Here is a 17,931-nt window from a genome sequence, read left to right as displayed (position 1 = left end):
GATTAGCTCAGCTAAGTTCGAAAACTGCACGTCGTGTAGCTAGTGTGCCTGAAGGCTGGCTTTTATAGTGTTACGTTGTACTTTAGACTCCAGCAATTTTATTTATTAGGCAGCTGCTGTCACATTGTTGCATGTTGTGTATGTCACCTATACTCAACGAATAAAACGTTTTACACATTCTACGTTCTCGTACACAATTTTATTAGGAGTGCCCGCATGCAGCGCGCGCGCTCTTCGAACATTCGGTACCAATGTCCGCATATACATGAGGGAAAGAAAGGGCGTCCTTACTTTGCCCGCTCTTGGTGCTTGTCGGAGGCCTAGAAGAATGGTAGGAAAGTTGTATATCTTGCACATAACACATGGAAAGTGGGCATGCGCCATCAGTACTCATGTAAAAAGTGCAATACAAAGCATTAACAAGATGACAAATGTGCAGGACATGCCTCATTATACAATATGTATCGAAGTCACACTCAAAAAAAAAACAACGTAAAATGCCTGTACAGAGACAGATGACCTAAAATATAAGATTTCCTATGTATGCACTTGTAAACAGCCTATACATTGAGAGCTCATCCAACATTTTCCCAGTTTCAGGCACACCACGGTAAACATAAAAATGCCTGCGGAACAATACCACTATGACCATCAAACTTATTACAGCTAGGAGAACACAGTTCTCCTAGCTGTAATAAAACAAGACACACACACATATATATATATACGAGGTACATCTAGTAACTTGCAAGCTTATCTATGGGTCTGGCCAACTTCTTCGATCAAAATGCTTCGCGCTCTGCTCTTCAAAGCTTTGCATCACAAATGTGGGTAAGCCTTAATTGGTAGGCAACTTCACTCGCAACTGGTTGATAGATTGTCTAGCTTCAAAAGGTTGAGGTAATTTGAATACTGATGCGTTGGAATAAAACTGGCACTTTCTGTTTCCATAACTATGATCTGTTCTACTGCAAAAACAATTCGTAAATTAGACAAGGAACTACACTGTGGGAACTACAAAATTTTCCTAGCCCTGGCTTTCTTTTGGTGATGCAAAATAGCATGTTGTCTAGGTCTCTGCGGCCAGAAAAAAATGCCGCAACAATATAACACAATTAGTGAAATAAGTGCTAGCACAATTAAAGTCTTGCAGGTGGATAACTACTAGAACACAAGAAAACAACCTATAAAACGTACAACTATAACAAAAAAGTGGAGAATAGGCTCCAAAAATAGGTTGCCCACAAAAAAAGCTACTGCTATAAGCACTTGCTGCAAGACCAATTAGAGGTAAAACGTAAACAAATGCGACCATGTATCTAGAATTGGTTAAAAAGCTCCTACATGAATTTCGAAGCGTAGTGGACGCACTCAAACAGCACCTGCAACAGATGAGAAGAAGGTTAGATAAGTGCATTGAATTTAGTTGCTATATAAAAAATTGTTTAGGTTTTAAAAAGTGGAATGGTTCGAGGATTACACGAGGTGCAAGCGATAGCACGCTAATACTGAAATCTGACCGAGGAGTGACTACATTGGTGTATCAAGGCGCTGAAAATTGCTAGTTACCATTTTACATGATTATAGGTCGACTTGTTTTATTTCAATTCGAAATCCGAAGTTGGAGGGGGGGGGGGGGGTCGACTTACAATCAAAACTGATACTACTGTATTTTCTGTAGTAAGGTCAACCTGGTAGCAGAAACTGAAACGAACAAGAAATCAGGTATGCTGCGGCACGGTTACGACATGTTTATGTTTTTGCTCCACCTGTAACATATAACGTATTTCCTCGTGTACAACCAGCACTCTCAGCAATCATTCTATAAAAATCCCCCCCCCCCCCCCAAAAAAAAAACAAAAACAAAAGAGCCTCCTCATAAAGCTAGCTTTCCTGCATAGCTTTGAACCACTGCAGCAGGTCATCTTTGCACACCAGAATTACAAGTTTTCTATGAGCAACATTGTGAGTAATTTCTTTGACGAAATGTGCTTGAGCTTTTTCTTTTTTTTTTCCTCCCATGGGATTTCAGGGGGCCAACATTTAGCAAGGTCAACTTACAATCGTGTAAGTACAATTATTTATCATACACACACAACAAACGTGACATTGTTGGAATATAAAAAAAAAAGAAAACTGGGAACACTATTTTAACAGAGTTCACGCCAATAAAATCTCAGCAGATTCACCAACTGTTTAATATTAAAGATGTATGCAGTACTTGGTGGGAAGTACATGTAGAGGCATCACTGCTGCATAACAAATTTTTTTTAATGAAAGTGGTGCATTTCTGCAGGAAACTAGATGGCGGGATAGCACATAGCACAAAAAGCCACAGAATGTGCCTGTAGTATCCTACATGCAAATGCAATAAAAAGGCAGGTTAACTTCAAGTATGGATCAAGCTGTCACATCAAACATGCCAAGCCCACAAGCAAGTGAATCTCGCATAAATCCAAGGGACCAGAGTTGCATTTGGTAACAATAGAGACAATGACAGACAGACGCTCTGTCATGCCCCACTGAATTGGCTGCAACTTTGAATGGTGCAAATGCTACCATATAATTGAGATAAAATCACTTAAGTCATGCCAATTTTTTTTTCAATACATGCCACAAGCTTCCAGCTTGCAGCAAAAAGTTTGCTGCTAGATTCTCACCTCGACCATAATGAGCACGATGATCATGACTTCTAGCCGGACGTGGTGCTTGTCCTCCAGGTGGTGGCTCAGCAATTCCATCAGCTCACAACAATGCGTCAACTTCTCATTCATCACCTGCAAATCAAGAATACAGGCTGCTGTGAACACATAAACAGGCGAATCAAGCTACCAACCCGAAAACTGGTATACATATATATAAATAAAAGAGGCTATAATGCTCAGAAGCACTGCAAAAAATGGCTTCAGGTCCATTGTGCCCGAACGAGAACAAATGTGTGGGTATTCATATCATGGCTGCCTTCTAATTACAACACACACAAAGACGACAAAGAATGAAGCATGAGAGGCACAGTGCCGACTTACAACCAAAACTGGTAGGCACTGTGGATGATGCGGATACATGTGCATTTTCAAGTCATCTTTGGGGGAAAAAAAAAGAAAATCTGGACGGAAGTAGGAAAAGTTAGTATGAAGCACAAACAATCAACAAGGCGTCCTCTAGGACATGTAGGTTACGTTATGGCGTGCAACTCTAAATGTAACAAAAGATGTAGTAATATTAAACTTTTCCATGTCTTGTCTTGTGTGCTGTAAACAGGTGGCCTTGCATCACTAACTTGCAAAGGTTTATTAATAAGCCTTGTAAATCACACCAGAATGTTCCAGACACTAAGGCAGGCACTTGAGATAAATTTGGAAATTGTACACACCACACATAGATTTAAAAATGTGGACAATCATATGCATTTAAGAGACACATAAGAGAATAAGACTTTTTGCATATTAGTAAAGCACAATTTTACAGTCCCCAAAACACCGCTCTTACTACAAGATGACACTTGGGAAGCGAGAAAACGCGTGAAAAGAAAAATGCGGGTGGAGACGCCACCGTGAGATTCCCGCAGCAAACACTGCAGCGTCGTAGATTTTGACGGCGTCTACTAGGTCCTACGCAGTTTATAATCGATAAAAATGAAGTACGTTGTCATCTGTGGGTGCCATAGACCTAACATATGAAGTTTTAGAAAATTTCATTGAGGCTAAATTGCAAAAACACGCAAATTTGAAATTTGTGACATTATGTGCAGAAATTTCTGTGCAAAATTAAGAAATGAAACTTGAACCTCGATTTTCTAAGCTGATTATGAACTTATGAAAGCGAGACTTGTGACATGAGCGAGTGTGAATTCTCAGTGTACAGATTCTCAAACAAAAGCAAGTCATCGTTTCACTTTAGTATCGCGTCAAGAACTGCCAAATACATTACAACAAGCATAGTAAACCGCTAATGTGCATAGAGGTAGTGAGCAAGCAAAAACTGCAACATGTTTTTTTTACTATTGTTCTTTTATGCTTGTCTACTCTGTTTTGATGCATTCACGTGGGTACACATTTGTTCACATGACGTACCTTTGTTCGCCTGTTAATGTTCATGTACTTGATGACTTTCACGTAGAGGCTCTCCAAAGTCGGCCGGTCCCAGTAGAAATCGGGAGTGTCCAGAAGGTCAGAGCTCAGGTTGATCAGGTGCCTGGGGACATTTAAAAACACTATGCTAGGAGAATCTTCAGATTACATGTAATCACTTGTACATGCCCCTGTATTTTGCCTCGACACATCTCAGCACATTTCGTGTTGGTACTGGGGTACTTAAGTAATGTGGTTATTTTTAGAAAACAAAAGTTACGAGCAACAATAAGTACACAAGCAACCACTGTCATTCTTCTGTCATAGTTGAAGAGGGACCCAATATGTTCAAACTACTAGCTGGCTGTGCTAATCTCCTGGAGTAGCGTACTCATACTACACAGTACCAGAGCACCTCAAACGAGAATACTACTTCATCAAATGAAGCCAACGAAAGCATCGGGGGCATTATTAGTAGTTTGTAGTTGTAGCACTGTATTTATGAGATAAATAAAAATGAAAATGGATGGGGAAAGAATGAAAAAAGAATAATTTGCCCCTCGTAGAGACCGAACCCAGAACCTTCGTCTACCAACCTAGCTATGGCGGTGACCGATTGCAGCAAATGAGTAACATTATTTCTTTTGCCAGGCGCGGGCACATGCACGTACACACACACAACAGGCCCCTCGAGTTATTCCTTTTTTGTTTTTGTTCAGTCACTGATTGGAAAACGCATTCTCACTGACTGACCTGAGAGAGAAGAGCTCTCCAGTCTTTCGAAAAACTTGCTCCCTGGTCATCCTAATCGTCCTGCCTTGCTTCATGTCCTGAAAGTAGCACGGAAACCTCATTCTGTGGAACTAAAAAAAGAAAGCATTCGCTAGTTGGAATAGACAAAGGTTGTGACCTTCAATGTGAATATTTGAGGGACAAATATTGCCACAAAGGTACGACGTGTTTACGGCAGCTCTCTGGTGCATTCTATGACACGAATGCTGTATTTAAGTTGGTTGGTATTTCAACCACACTTGTGAGGTGTACTGGGGTTGGAAAAAACTGCTCTACGTTCTAACCTATATTGTAACGATGTTGAAGGACTCGGGGTATAACAAAACGTATTTATTAAAGGGCGAACCTGTGCCCACAACTCAAAGGGACTATGGTCGTAGCACGTTACAGCAGAACGGCAAGATGTCTTCCTCTTCTACTTCTTCAAGAAGAGTTCCAAGCGCGTGGCACACATCAGCAGGGGCCAGCTGGGTTCTCGTGCTATCATCATCGTCTCTGCGCAACACTAGACGGCGCCCATGTATGTCTCTGTGCGCGTGGTGATGGGCGCGTTATTTGAATGCAGTCACTATGTCGTGGCATAATCCCCCTCCTCACACGCATCGTCCCGATGCGTCAGGCAATGAATAGATTCGTGGTAGGCGTAGGCGTCACTGGTCTTCCGGTGATCTCTCATAGTACGGCTTCATCCGGACTACATGTACAACCTCTGTAGGGTTGCGGCGTTTTGAGCTCCCGTGTATAGCGGATCTGACTTGGTAAGTTACATCGCTTACACGATGGAGTACTTCGTAAGGCCCGAAGTAGTGGCTAAAAAGTTTTTCAGAAAGTCCGCGGCGACGCACTGGGGTCCATATCCATACTTTGTCACCTGGTTGAAAATGCGCTTCGGTACGACGCTGATTGTACTGATAGGAGTCGATACGTTGTTGGCGGCGTATTCTGTATCTCGCCATCTGTCGTGCTTCCTCAGCTCTTTGCAGGAAGTCGTCTAGGCCAGGTGGATTGCTGCTTTCATCATTCAGTGGTAACATGGCATCCAGTGGAGTGGTGACTCTTCGGCCGAATACAAGTTCAAATGGTGTCACTCGTGTTGTTTCTTGAACGGCTGTATTATATGCGAACGTGATGTAGGGCAATATTTCATCCCACAGTTTATGTTCGACGTCGATATACATTGAAAGCATATCAGTCAGAGTTCTGTTCAAGCGCTCCGTTAGGCCATTTGTTTGAGGATGGTATGCTGTAGTTCTTCTCTGGTCTGTGTGGGTCATTCGCATCAGACATTTCATTAGGTCTGCAGTAAAAGCTGGGCCACGATCTGTAATTACCACGCTGGGTGCACCATGTCTGAGGACTATGTTGTTGATGAAGAACTTGGCAACTTCAAGAGATGTTGCAGTGTACAGCGAGTCAGTCTCAGCATAGCGAGTGAGATAGTCTGTGGCTACGACTATCCACTTCTTGTGTGCAGTCGATGTCGGAAACGGGCCTAGGAGATCCATACCAACTTGTTGGAATGGGGCATGCGGTGGTTCTATTGGCTGGAGGAGGCCTGCAGGTTTCACGGATGGAGTTTTGCGTCTTTGACACTCACGGCAAGTTTTCACATAGCGCTGAACTGATGATAACAGTTTTGGCCAGTAGTATTTTAGGTGAATTCTGGCGAATGTACGGCTGACACCCATGTGCCCAGATGTTGGCTCATCGTGACATGCGCGCAGAATCTCGTTTCGTAAAGGTGCAGGTACAACGAGTAAAAACTTGTCACCATGAGGCTTGAAGTTCCTCTTGTAAAGGACCCCTTCCCGAAGACAGAACGAAGGGAGCCCTCTGGATAAAGTGCGCGGGACTTTAACGTTGAGTCCTTGGAGACGCTGTATAAGCGGCAGCAAATCGGGGTCATTTTGTTGTTGTTCAGCGATTTCTGATGCCTGGACGACGCCTAGAAACGGGAAGTCTTCTTCCTCCGGCTCACTCGTCTCCACTGGTGCGCGTGACAGGCAGTCGGCATCGCGGTGCTTTTTCCCAGATTTGTATACCACAGTAACATCGTACTCTTGTAGCCTAAGGCTCCATCTTGCTAGTCGGCCAGAGGGATCCTTAAGATTCGCCAGCCAACACAGGCAATGGTGGTCACTTACTGCTCGGAATGGTCTACCGTAGAGGTACGGCCGAAATTTACTTATGGCCCAAATGACCGCGAGACACTCTTTTTCGGTTGCAGAGTAATTTGTCTCAGCTTTCGAAAGCTTGCGGCTGGCATACGCTAGCACTTTTTCTTGGCCGTTTTGCCGCTGGACTAGAATGGCTCCGAGGCCGACGTTACTCGCATCGGTGTGAACTTCAGTTTCGGCAGTATCATCGAAGTGGGCGAGGATTGGAGAGGCTTGCAGGCGTGTTCTTAACTCATCAAATGCTTCCTGTTGTTCACTTTCCCACCTAAAGGGCACCTCGTCTTTTGTCAGATTAGTAAGTGGTTCAGCAATGTTCGAAAAATTTTCCACAAATCGCCGATAGTACGCGCATAAACCCAGGAAGCGACGTACTGACTTCTTGTCTTTGGGTGTCGGGAACTTCGCGATGGCAGCTGTCTTTTCGGGATCTGGCCTAACGCCGTCGGAGCTGACGACGTGTCCGAGGAATCGAAGCTCTTCAAAAGCGAAGTGGCATTTTTCTGGCTTGATAGTCAAGTCTGCTAAACGAATGGCTTCTAATACTGTGCGGAGTCGCTCTAGATGTTGGTCGAATGTAGCGGAAAATACGACGTCATCCAAGTACACCAAGCAGGACTGCCATTTCAGTCCCGCGAGGACAGCGTCCATCATTCTCTGAAACGTAGCTGGCGCTGTGCACAGGCCGAATGGAAGCGCTTTAAATTCGTAGAGTCCGTCTGGGGTTATGAATGCCGTCTTTTCACGGTCGCGCTCATCCACCTCAATTTGCCAATATCCGCTCTTGAGATCAAGGGAGGAGAAGTATTTCGCACTCCGTAGTCGATCGAGTGTATCATCGATACGCGGCAGAGGGTATACATCCCGTTTCGTTACGCTGTTCAGTTTCCGATAGTCGACGCAGAATCGAAGGCTGTTATCTTTCTTTTTAACAAGCACTACGGGAGACGCCCATGGAGTGCTGGAAGGCTGGATCACGTCATCTGAAAGCATCTCCTCCACTTGTTTCTTGATGACGTCTCTTTCCTTTTGCGATACTCGATATGGGTGTTGGTAAATCGGTCTCGTGGCTTCTTCTGTTATAATCCTGTGTTTTGCAATAGCCGTTCGTCGCACCTTAGAGGACGTTGCAAAGCAGTCCGAAAACTCTTTTATAAGGGCAAACAATCGTTTCTTTTGATATTCTGGGAGCCTATGGTTGACGTTAACTGATGCGTCGACGTTGCAGGTCTCTTGTGGAGTGGTTGGCGTTGTCGCTAAACTGCATAGTTCAGTCGCCATGCAGAACTCGTGGAAATAGGCGATAGCCATACCTTGCGCGATGTGCTGACATTCATTCCCAAAATTCGTAAGGAGGACAACTGAGCGGCCATTCGTTAAGTGAACAACACCCCTTGCCACGCAAATTCCTTTGTTTAAAAATAGCTCTACGTTTCCATCCGCTATTCCTTCGTGGTCACAAAATGCCTTATTTTCAACAAGCACCATTACACTACAGCGAGGTGGCACTGTGACGTCATCATCAACAACGCGCAGAGCAGTAAGCCGTCGCTTTTCCGATTCCTCCACCGACATAGCTTGTTCTGTCGAAAACGTTACACTGGATCTGCGCAGATTAATTATGGCTCCATTGGCTTGCAGAAAATCCATTCCTAGTATAAGCTCCCTTGAACAGTCCGGCAGCACGATGAAGTCAGCAACGTAAGTAAAGCCTCTTATTTCGAGCCTTGAGGTGCATCTGCCGAACGGTGTAATAGTGTGGCCACCTGCCGTGCGTATCTGTGCCCCACTCCATTTTGTTACAACCTTTTTCAGTTTCTTTGCCAATTTGTAACTCATTACCGAATAATCAGCGCCGGTGTCAACTAAAGCATTCAGCTCACATCCGTCTATTTTCAACCGCAAATCTGAAGTAATCTTCGCACTGCTGCGCTTATCCTCTGTAAACATAGCATCGTCACCTTGAAACCGCAATGGAGGATCTTCGCAACTGTCGTTATCAGCGGCCTCACCTCCACAGGTCGCTTGCTTCAGTTTTCCTGGTGTGGGCTTGTAGAACGGTGCCCAGACCGTGCGGAAGAAGCACGTGGGCTGGGTGATCGGTAACGCCTGGGCGACGGCGATCTTGGCTGATGTTGGCGTGGAGTGAGTGGGCTCTGGCGCGCGGACAAGTACTCTTCGATTTCGGTTGGCCGTTCACCGTTTCGAGGGCATGGTGCGTACAACGGAAAGCCCCTTAATCCTGCCTGTCGGTAAGGGCAGAACCTATACAGGTGACCTGCTTCCCCACAATGGAAACACAAAGGCCTGCGCTCATGGTCACGCCAGATGTCACTTTTCCGGGGCCTTTGATCCACGTAGCGAGCTACACCACGGGCTCGTGGCAGGTAGGTAGCCGTCGGTTCCAGTGGACGAGGTGCGCTGCGTACCGTTTGTGGGCAAGGAGAGGCCATCGTAACTGCTGCATTGGTGTGCGCCGCGGGTTGTCTGAGTACTTCAGAGTACGTTGGGATGCGTTGGATCGGCTGTGGCGCACGCTCCGGCTCACGTATCATCTGCCTCAGTTCATCTCGTACTACGTCGACTACAGACAGTGTTGCTGTAGTGTGAGGCGCTTGCAACTTGCTGAGCTCTTCCCTGATCACCGACCTGATGAGTTCTCGCAGAGCGTCCATGTCACTTCGCTGGCGTCCAGAGAAGACATTGGCAGGTGCATAGTTTATGTCTCGATTGTACTGTCGAGCCCGCTGTTCTAGCGTTTTCTCTATGGCTGTCGCTTCCGCATGAAACTCCGCAACTGTTCGTGGTGGGTTGCGGACGAGAACAGCGAATAGCTCTTGCTTCACCCCACGCACGAGGTGGCGTAGCTTCTTGTCTTCGGTCATATGGGTATCTGCGCGCTTGAACAGGCGGATCATGTCCTCGATATACATTGCGACACTTTCGTTGGTGAGTTGGTTCCTGGATTCGAGCGCAGCCTGCGCCTTTTCTTTGCGATCCGCGCTGGCATAAGTCGCCAGAGCTAGTCGCCGAAATTCATCCCAGGTCGTAAAGGAGGTTTCATGGTTTTCATACCACGTCTTTGCGAAGTCCTCCAAAGCAAAGTATACGCGGCGGAGCTTCTCTCTCTCGTCCCAACCGTTCAAACGTGCCACTCTCTCAAAGAGGTTCAGCCAATCTTCTACGTCTTCATACGAGTCGCCATGAAATACTGGTGGCTGGTGAGGCTGATTTATCACCACTTGGGCTGGTGTTTCATGACTTGTCATGGTGGCGGCGTCCATTGACTGAGTTCCCCTTGGCGCAAAGTGGAGTGGGCTGAATTCTGGTGAATCACCTCGAAGACGGCGACTGGTCCTCTGATGCACAGGTGTCGGCTCCGCAGTATCAACTGGCTGGTGGTCGGGGCTACGCTGTCTTGCGTTCGTAGGGCTTTGATTCATTACCCAGCACGTCCACCAGAAATGTAACGATGTTGAAGAACTCGGGGTATAACAAAACGTATTTATTAAAGGGCGAACCTGTGCCCACAACTCAAAGGGACTATGGTCGTAGCACGTTACAGCAGAACGGCAAGATGTCTTCCTCTTCTACTTCTTCAAGAAGAGTCCCAAGCGCGTGGCACACATCAGCAGGGGCCAGCTGGGTTCTCGTGCTATCATCATCGTCTCTGCGCAACACTAGACGGCGCCCATGTATGTCTCTGTGCGCGTGGTGATGGGCGCGTTATTTGAATGCAGTCACTATGTCGTGGCAATATGTGATGCACCTCACAAACCTTGTGATGTAACCAAAGCACTAGACTGAGAACCCATACTTATGAAGGTGATATAACGTTCTAAAACTATATACTACAGCTGAAGCTACTAATATTGTCTAAAACTTGTGAGAGTATCCCTTTCTATTCACACTGCGTGACTGATTGAGGAGCCGTAGTCGTGACAACAGAAAACTTTTTTGATGTGTAAACATGATTTCAATAACACGTAACAATGCCGCCATGATAAGCAACCAGAATGACATGTAATCATACAATGGGCAGAGTCATAACGATACCTCATGATGAGTTAATGTGTTTTGATGCAGACGAAAAAGCATTCCTCAATGTGATCGCACAGCGATATAGATCATGAGTCGTAAGATCTGCTTTTTTTCAGTGCTCCTGACTGATAAAGAGCTGTTTTTAAACATTTTTTTTATGCAACACATACTTTTTTAACCCCAGTGATATGACGAAGTACACAAGCACCATTGAATCAATGCCCCTATGTTATAACAAACATATACATAGCCTGCCACGTAAGAGAAATATATCCAATTACGACTACCACAACCAATTAAACAAGGGTAACCCAACACAGAGCACATAGCTTCAATGGATACTCATCGTGTAAGCCAATGCAGTAACCAAAACTTGCATATACTCAAGAAAATAACAAATGCCGCACCTAACATGGCCTCTGGATTAAAATGATATGGTCTGCTTTACTAAAGCTCACAGATATTTATCATGTAATAAAGCTATGCTGAATACAGTACTCTATTTGATATTTGTTTACTACCAAAAAATAACAAAACATGTTAGCTGTAGGTGTCCATAGGCTGTTGTGTGCATCAATTTGTGAATGATTCACTAAGTGGTAACATCAATTTTATTCACATCGCTAGAGTAGCTCATTAAGTGTGCGATTTCACAGTGGTTTTCCTCACCTCAATGATGTCTTCAATACTCATTACATAACTATCCAGTGATGCCTCCCAGATAGCCAGTTTCACTGTACAAAAAAAGAAGCAAACATTAAAAAAAAATTTCAGATGAATGGAAAATATGCACTGCCAAAACTGCAATCGTGGCATAACTACAGTGATAGTCACTAACACTTGTTTAAAACTCTGATCTCCCCCTTTAAATAACTACGCGAAGGTTGTCTAAAGATATTATAAACTGCCGTTGTGGAAGACTGCCACTAGTGAGAGAAATAAAAGTGAGCTTGCTTCAACCTTGCGTCGCAGTTGCTACAGATATGAATTCTGTATAAAATGTTTTGAGCACAGAAACCAGTCTTCAAGTGTCACGTCCAAGACATGTTGTGATAATTCATATAATTTAGCTAGATTTTATTGATGCGAGGGGTTTAATGTCCCAAAACTACCATATAATTATGAAAGACGCCGTAGTAGAGGGCTCCGGAAATTTCGGCCACCTGGGGTTCTTTAACGTGCACCCAAATCTGAGCACCCGGGCCTACAGCATTTCTGCCTCCCTCAGAAATGCAGCCTCTGCAGCCGGGATTCGATCCTGCGACCTGCGGGTCAGCAGCCGAGTACCTTAGCCACTAGACTACCGCAACGGGGCCATAAAATTTAGCTTAGCATGATTAGCATGGTTGCAAATTTACAAAAACGCACTTTTCATAAAATGGCTGTCATCACCTGGCGAGAAATGTCGACATTTCCTTTGTTATAAAATTTTTGTTCACTCGAAAACAAATAGCAGTTGTGCACTGTTTCGTCATACGGCCATATTATACAAAACTATCAGGAAAGTTCAAAAACATCCTGTATATAACTTTTTTTTTATCGTGGAATGGACATGGTAAGCTTACAGAGTGAGCCACACTCGCACACAGGGATCGCTACAGGAGAGGACGATTGCGCTTCAGCACACATGCTCAGGGTCACGACGCGTTGGCGTAACGTCTTTTCCTCGTGCAGTTCCTCCCTGTGAAGCTTCCAGCGCACTTGTTGTGATGCGAAAAGAGAGAAAGTATTTCAAGCAAGCAACCAACTCCAATAACTGCTTTCGTTCTTGTTGGATCTGAGAAATTTTTTTGTCGATCGATTTTTGACGCAATGAACTTAAGTACAAAGGTTCAGTGAGCTCCGATACAAAGGTGGTTCACGACCAATTGAACAAAGGCATAACCGACTACAGACGTCTCGGCTAAGCGATCGGGAAGTCCTCGTAAAACACCTACCGGAGAGAGCAAGCCCGCTTGAAAATGTGTACTTCTCCAGGTCACCCTCGCCATCTCTGCTGAGGTAGATGCTGCCATCATGAAACTTCGTCTTGTTTCTGAAACAAAATTGTGCAACAAATTATAACTACCAGTAATACTAAGCAATGTGAATTGTGCAACCATTTATAGGTAGTCTTACCCTTGTTAAGTTTGCTATTTTGTGTTTGCTTTGAAAAAAAATACACACTGGAACCTAAGACTTGAGCAAGAAGCGATTTCCATTTTTTGAAAATATTAAATTCAAGGGCATTATGCGCATGAATAGCGGTATGATTACGAGGAATATTATCGGGAGTGCCAGACGCCGAATTGATCTTGACCACCTCGGTTTGACTAGCGCACACGGATTTTACTGCATGGTCATTTTTGCTTTCAGTCTCAACGTAGATGAGGCTAGCGTGGCCAGGAACAAAGCTAGTGAGCTTCGCAGACTTCAAACATATTAGGGTAAGACACGCAGGCTTCTGCAAAAGGCCCCTTGAGACAAAGTACTAAATGCAATAAAAATAAGGGTTATCCCAATGTGCTAAGAAAATGGCAGCGAAAGTGCAAAACTGTAAGGGGCAGACCTGCCAATTTTTCAGGACAGTGGGTAAAGGAATACAAACAATATATTTCCTGCAATCAGATTCTGTATAATAGCCTTCGAATTGTTTTACTTTCTCACTGCAAGTACTTCATACAGCATCAATTACGTGTAAGCCTGCAAAACTGCATAAATAGAAGTTTTGCGCAACTTGCAGGCTCCTACAGGACTGATTATCCAGTGCTCAGTTCTCTCAGCGCTTCGAGTTGTCCATTATTTTGCTGTCTCGGTGCCAACTGCTAGTCTCGTGCTTAGCTAGAATGGGTGAGTGACCAAACCCAAGGGCATTTATCCCGGGTTCCGATGCCATATCAAAACGAACTCTTCCGTCAAATGGGAAGCTTTCTTTCCGAGACATCCATGCCAATTTGCTTTCTAACTTAGTGCTACAAACGGGTCCATGACAATTTTGTTTTGTTTTTTCAAAGCAGAACTTCTTAAATTTTAACAGAACAATGAGCGTAATAAAATAGTTGCATCGGAGCACAGATAAATAAGAAAGAATGTGGACTCACTCGTGGTATGTAAATTCCAAAGCTTCAACCTCCTGGTTTACAAGCGATGGGCTGTAGGAGTGTTCCTCGTGTGGCTTCAGAAACTTCAGCACAGCCTTCCTCTAGAAATGAGCCGTGTGGACAGGATTCAACATAATGGAAGTGAAAAGCTGTCAGCGTAAAAACCAACTGCATTATTTTATTTTTGACTGAACTTATTTGAGTACTGTAGTACCCATTAGATATGCAATACGAGCAATGTTTCAGGGCGGTCTATTTGCAAGCTTTCTTATTCTCAACCTTGAATCATAGATAATCTCCAAGAGTTTTTTTCTTTTTTTGGCACTGCAAGCAGTGCCTAATCATGATTGTGAATGATGAATTATGCGTCACTTCCTACGAACAGCTATGTTTTTTTTTTTGTCAGTCGTCCTAAAAAAAATTTCTCCTTGTGAAGGTTTCACAAGACACACACTCTTAGGTACTTCAAATGTGACATTCTGCGAGGAGACTGCCCCACACTTGCATTACATGAAAGTAGGTTTTTCGCATGGCCAAATATTTTCTTTTTGGCAACATTTAAACGTGTACAATATCAGCTAACACAGTTAACTTGCAAGATACAAGTACACAGAAAATTGATCTTTTACAATAGACAGCGGATCCTGACATTTGGATGATGACAACCATGTTGAAAAACATGATCACCTTTTAAAGACAATAAAAGTGCGTCATGCGTCATTTGGCATCATTTTTCAAAATTTTGTTCTACTTATGATGAACACTAGCCCTATGAAAATTACAACAGTAATACTGGGAATAAAAACAGATTAAAAACCAATATTTCGCAGAATATATGCAGAAAATATGTAACCAATGAACATTAACAAAATTACCTCTATTTCTGGGAAATTCCAAAAGACAACTGATCCTTCCCTAAAAATAAAAAAAAGAAACATTATGGAAATGCCACAGGTGTATGTCATGTATTTTAACACTTCTTTTTTCAGTTTTGAGCAAGAAAGTCCTAACCTCACAATGTTGATACCCTTGCAGAAGTTTTAAAAAATAAAATAAAAGTTCACAGAAAAATGTGAGATAAAGAATTTAGTTTTCCTTGTGAAAGTGAATCCAAGGACATGCTAAAACCTTGAAGTAGTTTCATTAGATATTTGCTGTCTGAATAAACTTTTATTGTTTTATTGTAATGGGAGATATGATGATTATTTGGGACCTTATAGTTGCATCATGGGCACTGACTAGACTTGTGCGAATAGTGAATTTTAAGGTTCGAAGTTAATGGTAATTTGGTTTATTACTTTCGAAACGAATTTAAATAGTGCAGTATATCATGTAGCATAAATAAAAATGGGCATATCTGTCATCAACCAACAACAAACCTGCACAATATTAAAAAAAACAAACTGAAACAAGGCCTAGAAATAACACTCGAATCAGAAGTAATACCCGCTTATTGTAGCAAGAATCAACTGGCTTTTCCAGCATAAAGTGTTACTTAAGACGTTACATAAAGCGTTATTTAAGATAAAAATGTTGCAACAACAAACGAAGGAGAAAAAGCAGTCAACAACTTCAAGTCCAACCATCCAGACGAAGGCTGCATACCTTGCTCACCTAAAGATGAAAAGCTCCCTTGACTCTTCGCTCACTTGATACTTGGCCGAGGCATAGAGAACATCGTCCAAGTCTTCAGAGATGACCTTTTCCTTGTACAGACCTTGCTCTTTCAGTGCGTTCAAGATGGACTTCAGATCATACTCTTCGGCTGTGCTGTATGCCACGGCCGTCAGTGAACTCTTCGAGGTGCCATGAAAAGCAAATTAATCAATTAAGAAAATAAAGAAGCAGTAAAAACCAATCTTGGCAACATTGTGTCCGACTAAACCTTGAAGAAACCGACAACCAGCCAGAACGCCTGATTAGATCGTGGTTGAAATGAAATAACTGCGAAATATAGTGACACAATCCGTAATGTGTGTATAGGCAGCAGTATAGGAGCCAGACTTCGTATTGTCATTCACAACAGGAATATGCATAGTGGCATTTATTTATTACAATAATTGAGCAGCACTTGTGTTATCTAACCTAACACCTGTAGCTCTCTATTGTGGAAGAGGAGAGGAAATGGAAAGATTAATTAACAGTAGGTCATCGGCACAGCAGCCTAATTAGATCCTTAAAAGCTAGTCTCCAAATAGCTTCTACATGAAATCATTGGAGAATAACCTGGCATCATCATCATGGTCAGCCTCTTTTTATAAAATATAAAACTTGGTACTGAACTTGCAACACAGTGTGTGACACTTCTTTCCTCTGTTGAAGCCTTGTTTTGTATTTTTATAATGAAATCTCACCAGCTCACCCTGTCTGCTTGCCACTTTTGTATGCGCACTGCCAAACGAAGGCATCTACCAACAATCTTCAATTCATGTAGTGTGGTGATTTCGTTTTATGGCTGCCGTTTTCCGAGAGTAACTTGCCATCAACGTTCGTTGAAGGCGGTACACTCCCGCTTCAAAAACAGCAGCGAGGTTCAGCAATGTCCTCCATGCTATCTATAAAATCACAGTGTTAAAATACTCCACTGACCACTGGAGCTTCTGGAGCAGGCTTCTTCCGTGCAAGTCTCGTCTTTATTGGCAGCGACGACGAGCTGCGGGACGTCGTGTGACTACACGGCCACAAATACGGATCTCGTAATGAAAACAACATATGCAGACTTGTGGAGTCTCCTAGAGGTAACGTACAGAAAAACAAAGAAGATGCAAGCGTACGTTAAATGCACTCTAATTACTGATACGACCTATAACGGCCTGATAAAGCAGTTAAAACATGCCCTATACTATCATTAACGCCAGCACTGCTCCTAGATTTACAGGTAGTTCTGTGTCCTAGCATATATATCAAGAACATAGATAAACTACAAGAGGGTCTGAATGGTACTTTTAATATTTGTTACTTGAAGCGCAGCAAAAGGGAACTAGTTTGGAACATACAAATGAGCTGCCAAAAAGCAATTTTTTCTCAGGCAAACAGATGAATGCCTCAGTTACCTTTTGAACGAATTTGATATCGCATACTCAGTAGTGAAATCTACACACCCCACTATAGTTTATTGTTAATGAGGTCAGGGTGTGAGGCGCTCCAACTCAGGTTTCTTTGTTTATTTTTAAATGAAATGTGTATACACTTTGCACACGTTGAAGTTGGTGAATGCAACACTGCACATTCCCACAACAGATCATTACTGATATAATGAACAAACTTAACATCTATTACCTGTCAATGATGCGACATTCCTTGTTACCCCGAGACATATTAGTGCTCGTCGAGAAAAACGCGCAAATTGCGCGCTCGCCATTACTGAAATGGAAATAATAGGATGGGTCAGTTTTTGAGCCACCTGTATAGAGTCATAAATAGAAACAACACGCAGAGATAGCCATGAGCTGGACCTGTAAAGGTCAGGCGAAGTTCTTACAGCCATGAAAATCTTTCCAAAACTACAAACATTTGTAATGAGGAGTCCCCCCTTTCTTAACACAACTACGAGGCGTGCCTTCGTCAATTTGGGAACTATTAATAGCACAACGTACGAAAGTTAAGTCGGGCGATAGCTGCAAAACACTCACTTTGTGCTTTTGCTGTATCGTTTGACGCCTTCGCATATGTGATTAGCGGCGAAAAACGAAACAAAACTGTATTCGTAACCTATACGCAAATTAATTACTCGTTCAAAAGCGAGCGGACATGACGAACAACACGGGATAAATC

The 17,931-nt window shown here is 43.4% G+C and overlaps 1 protein-coding gene across 2 annotated transcripts; it reads right to left on the bottom strand.

The window, feature by feature from the left end:
- Nucleotides 1-177: 177 nt before the first annotated feature.
- Nucleotides 178-17,929, bottom strand: LOC119173773 (required for meiotic nuclear division protein 1 homolog). 2 transcript variants are annotated; one of them, XM_037424564.2, is made up of 13 exons: nucleotides 17,790-17,929; nucleotides 17,437-17,520; nucleotides 16,747-16,889; nucleotides 15,772-15,953; nucleotides 15,033-15,072; nucleotides 14,158-14,258; nucleotides 13,015-13,112; nucleotides 11,747-11,811; nucleotides 4,824-4,900; nucleotides 4,074-4,194; nucleotides 2,661-2,777; nucleotides 1,345-1,382; nucleotides 178-320 (listed from the first exon to the last, which is right to left on the bottom strand). In XM_037424564.2, exons 2-13 carry the CDS (start codon nucleotides 17,516-17,518, stop codon nucleotides 203-205), a joined length of 1,182 nt encoding a protein of 393 aa, XP_037280461.2. In that variant the 5' UTR covers nucleotides 17,519-17,520; nucleotides 17,790-17,929; the 3' UTR covers nucleotides 178-202. The 2 variants fall into 2 exon arrangements, with proteins under 2 accessions (XP_037280461.2, XP_075745879.1); XM_075889764.1 differs by lacking the exon at nucleotides 17,437-17,520 and having other exon boundaries at nucleotides 17,790-17,926.
- Nucleotides 17,930-17,931: the final 2 nt, after the last annotated feature.

This window comes from Rhipicephalus microplus, chromosome 3 (assembly GCF_043290135.1).
Source record: "Rhipicephalus microplus isolate Deutch F79 chromosome 3, USDA_Rmic, whole genome shotgun sequence".
In the NCBI taxonomy this organism is placed as follows: Eukaryota; Metazoa; Arthropoda; class Arachnida; order Ixodida; family Ixodidae; genus Rhipicephalus; species Rhipicephalus microplus.
Note: the sequence above shows the minus strand (reverse complement) of the source record. Positions and strands in the feature narration are given on the sequence as shown.

Bases quoted from the DNA above. Each gene is read 5' to 3' on its own strand.
- LOC119173773 (XM_037424564.2), bottom strand. From the start codon at position 17,518: ATGGCGAGCGCGCAATTTGCGCGTTTTTCTCGACGAGCACTAATATGT. The intron at 4,195-4,823 runs GTCAGTCAGTGA...AAATGTCCCCAG, and splicing joins GGAGAGCTCTTCTCTCTCAG to GCACCTGATCAACCTGAGCT. The intron at 2,778-4,073 runs GTACGTCATGTG...CTTGATTTGCAG, and splicing joins ACATTAACAGGCGAACAAAG to GTGATGAATGAGAAGTTGAC.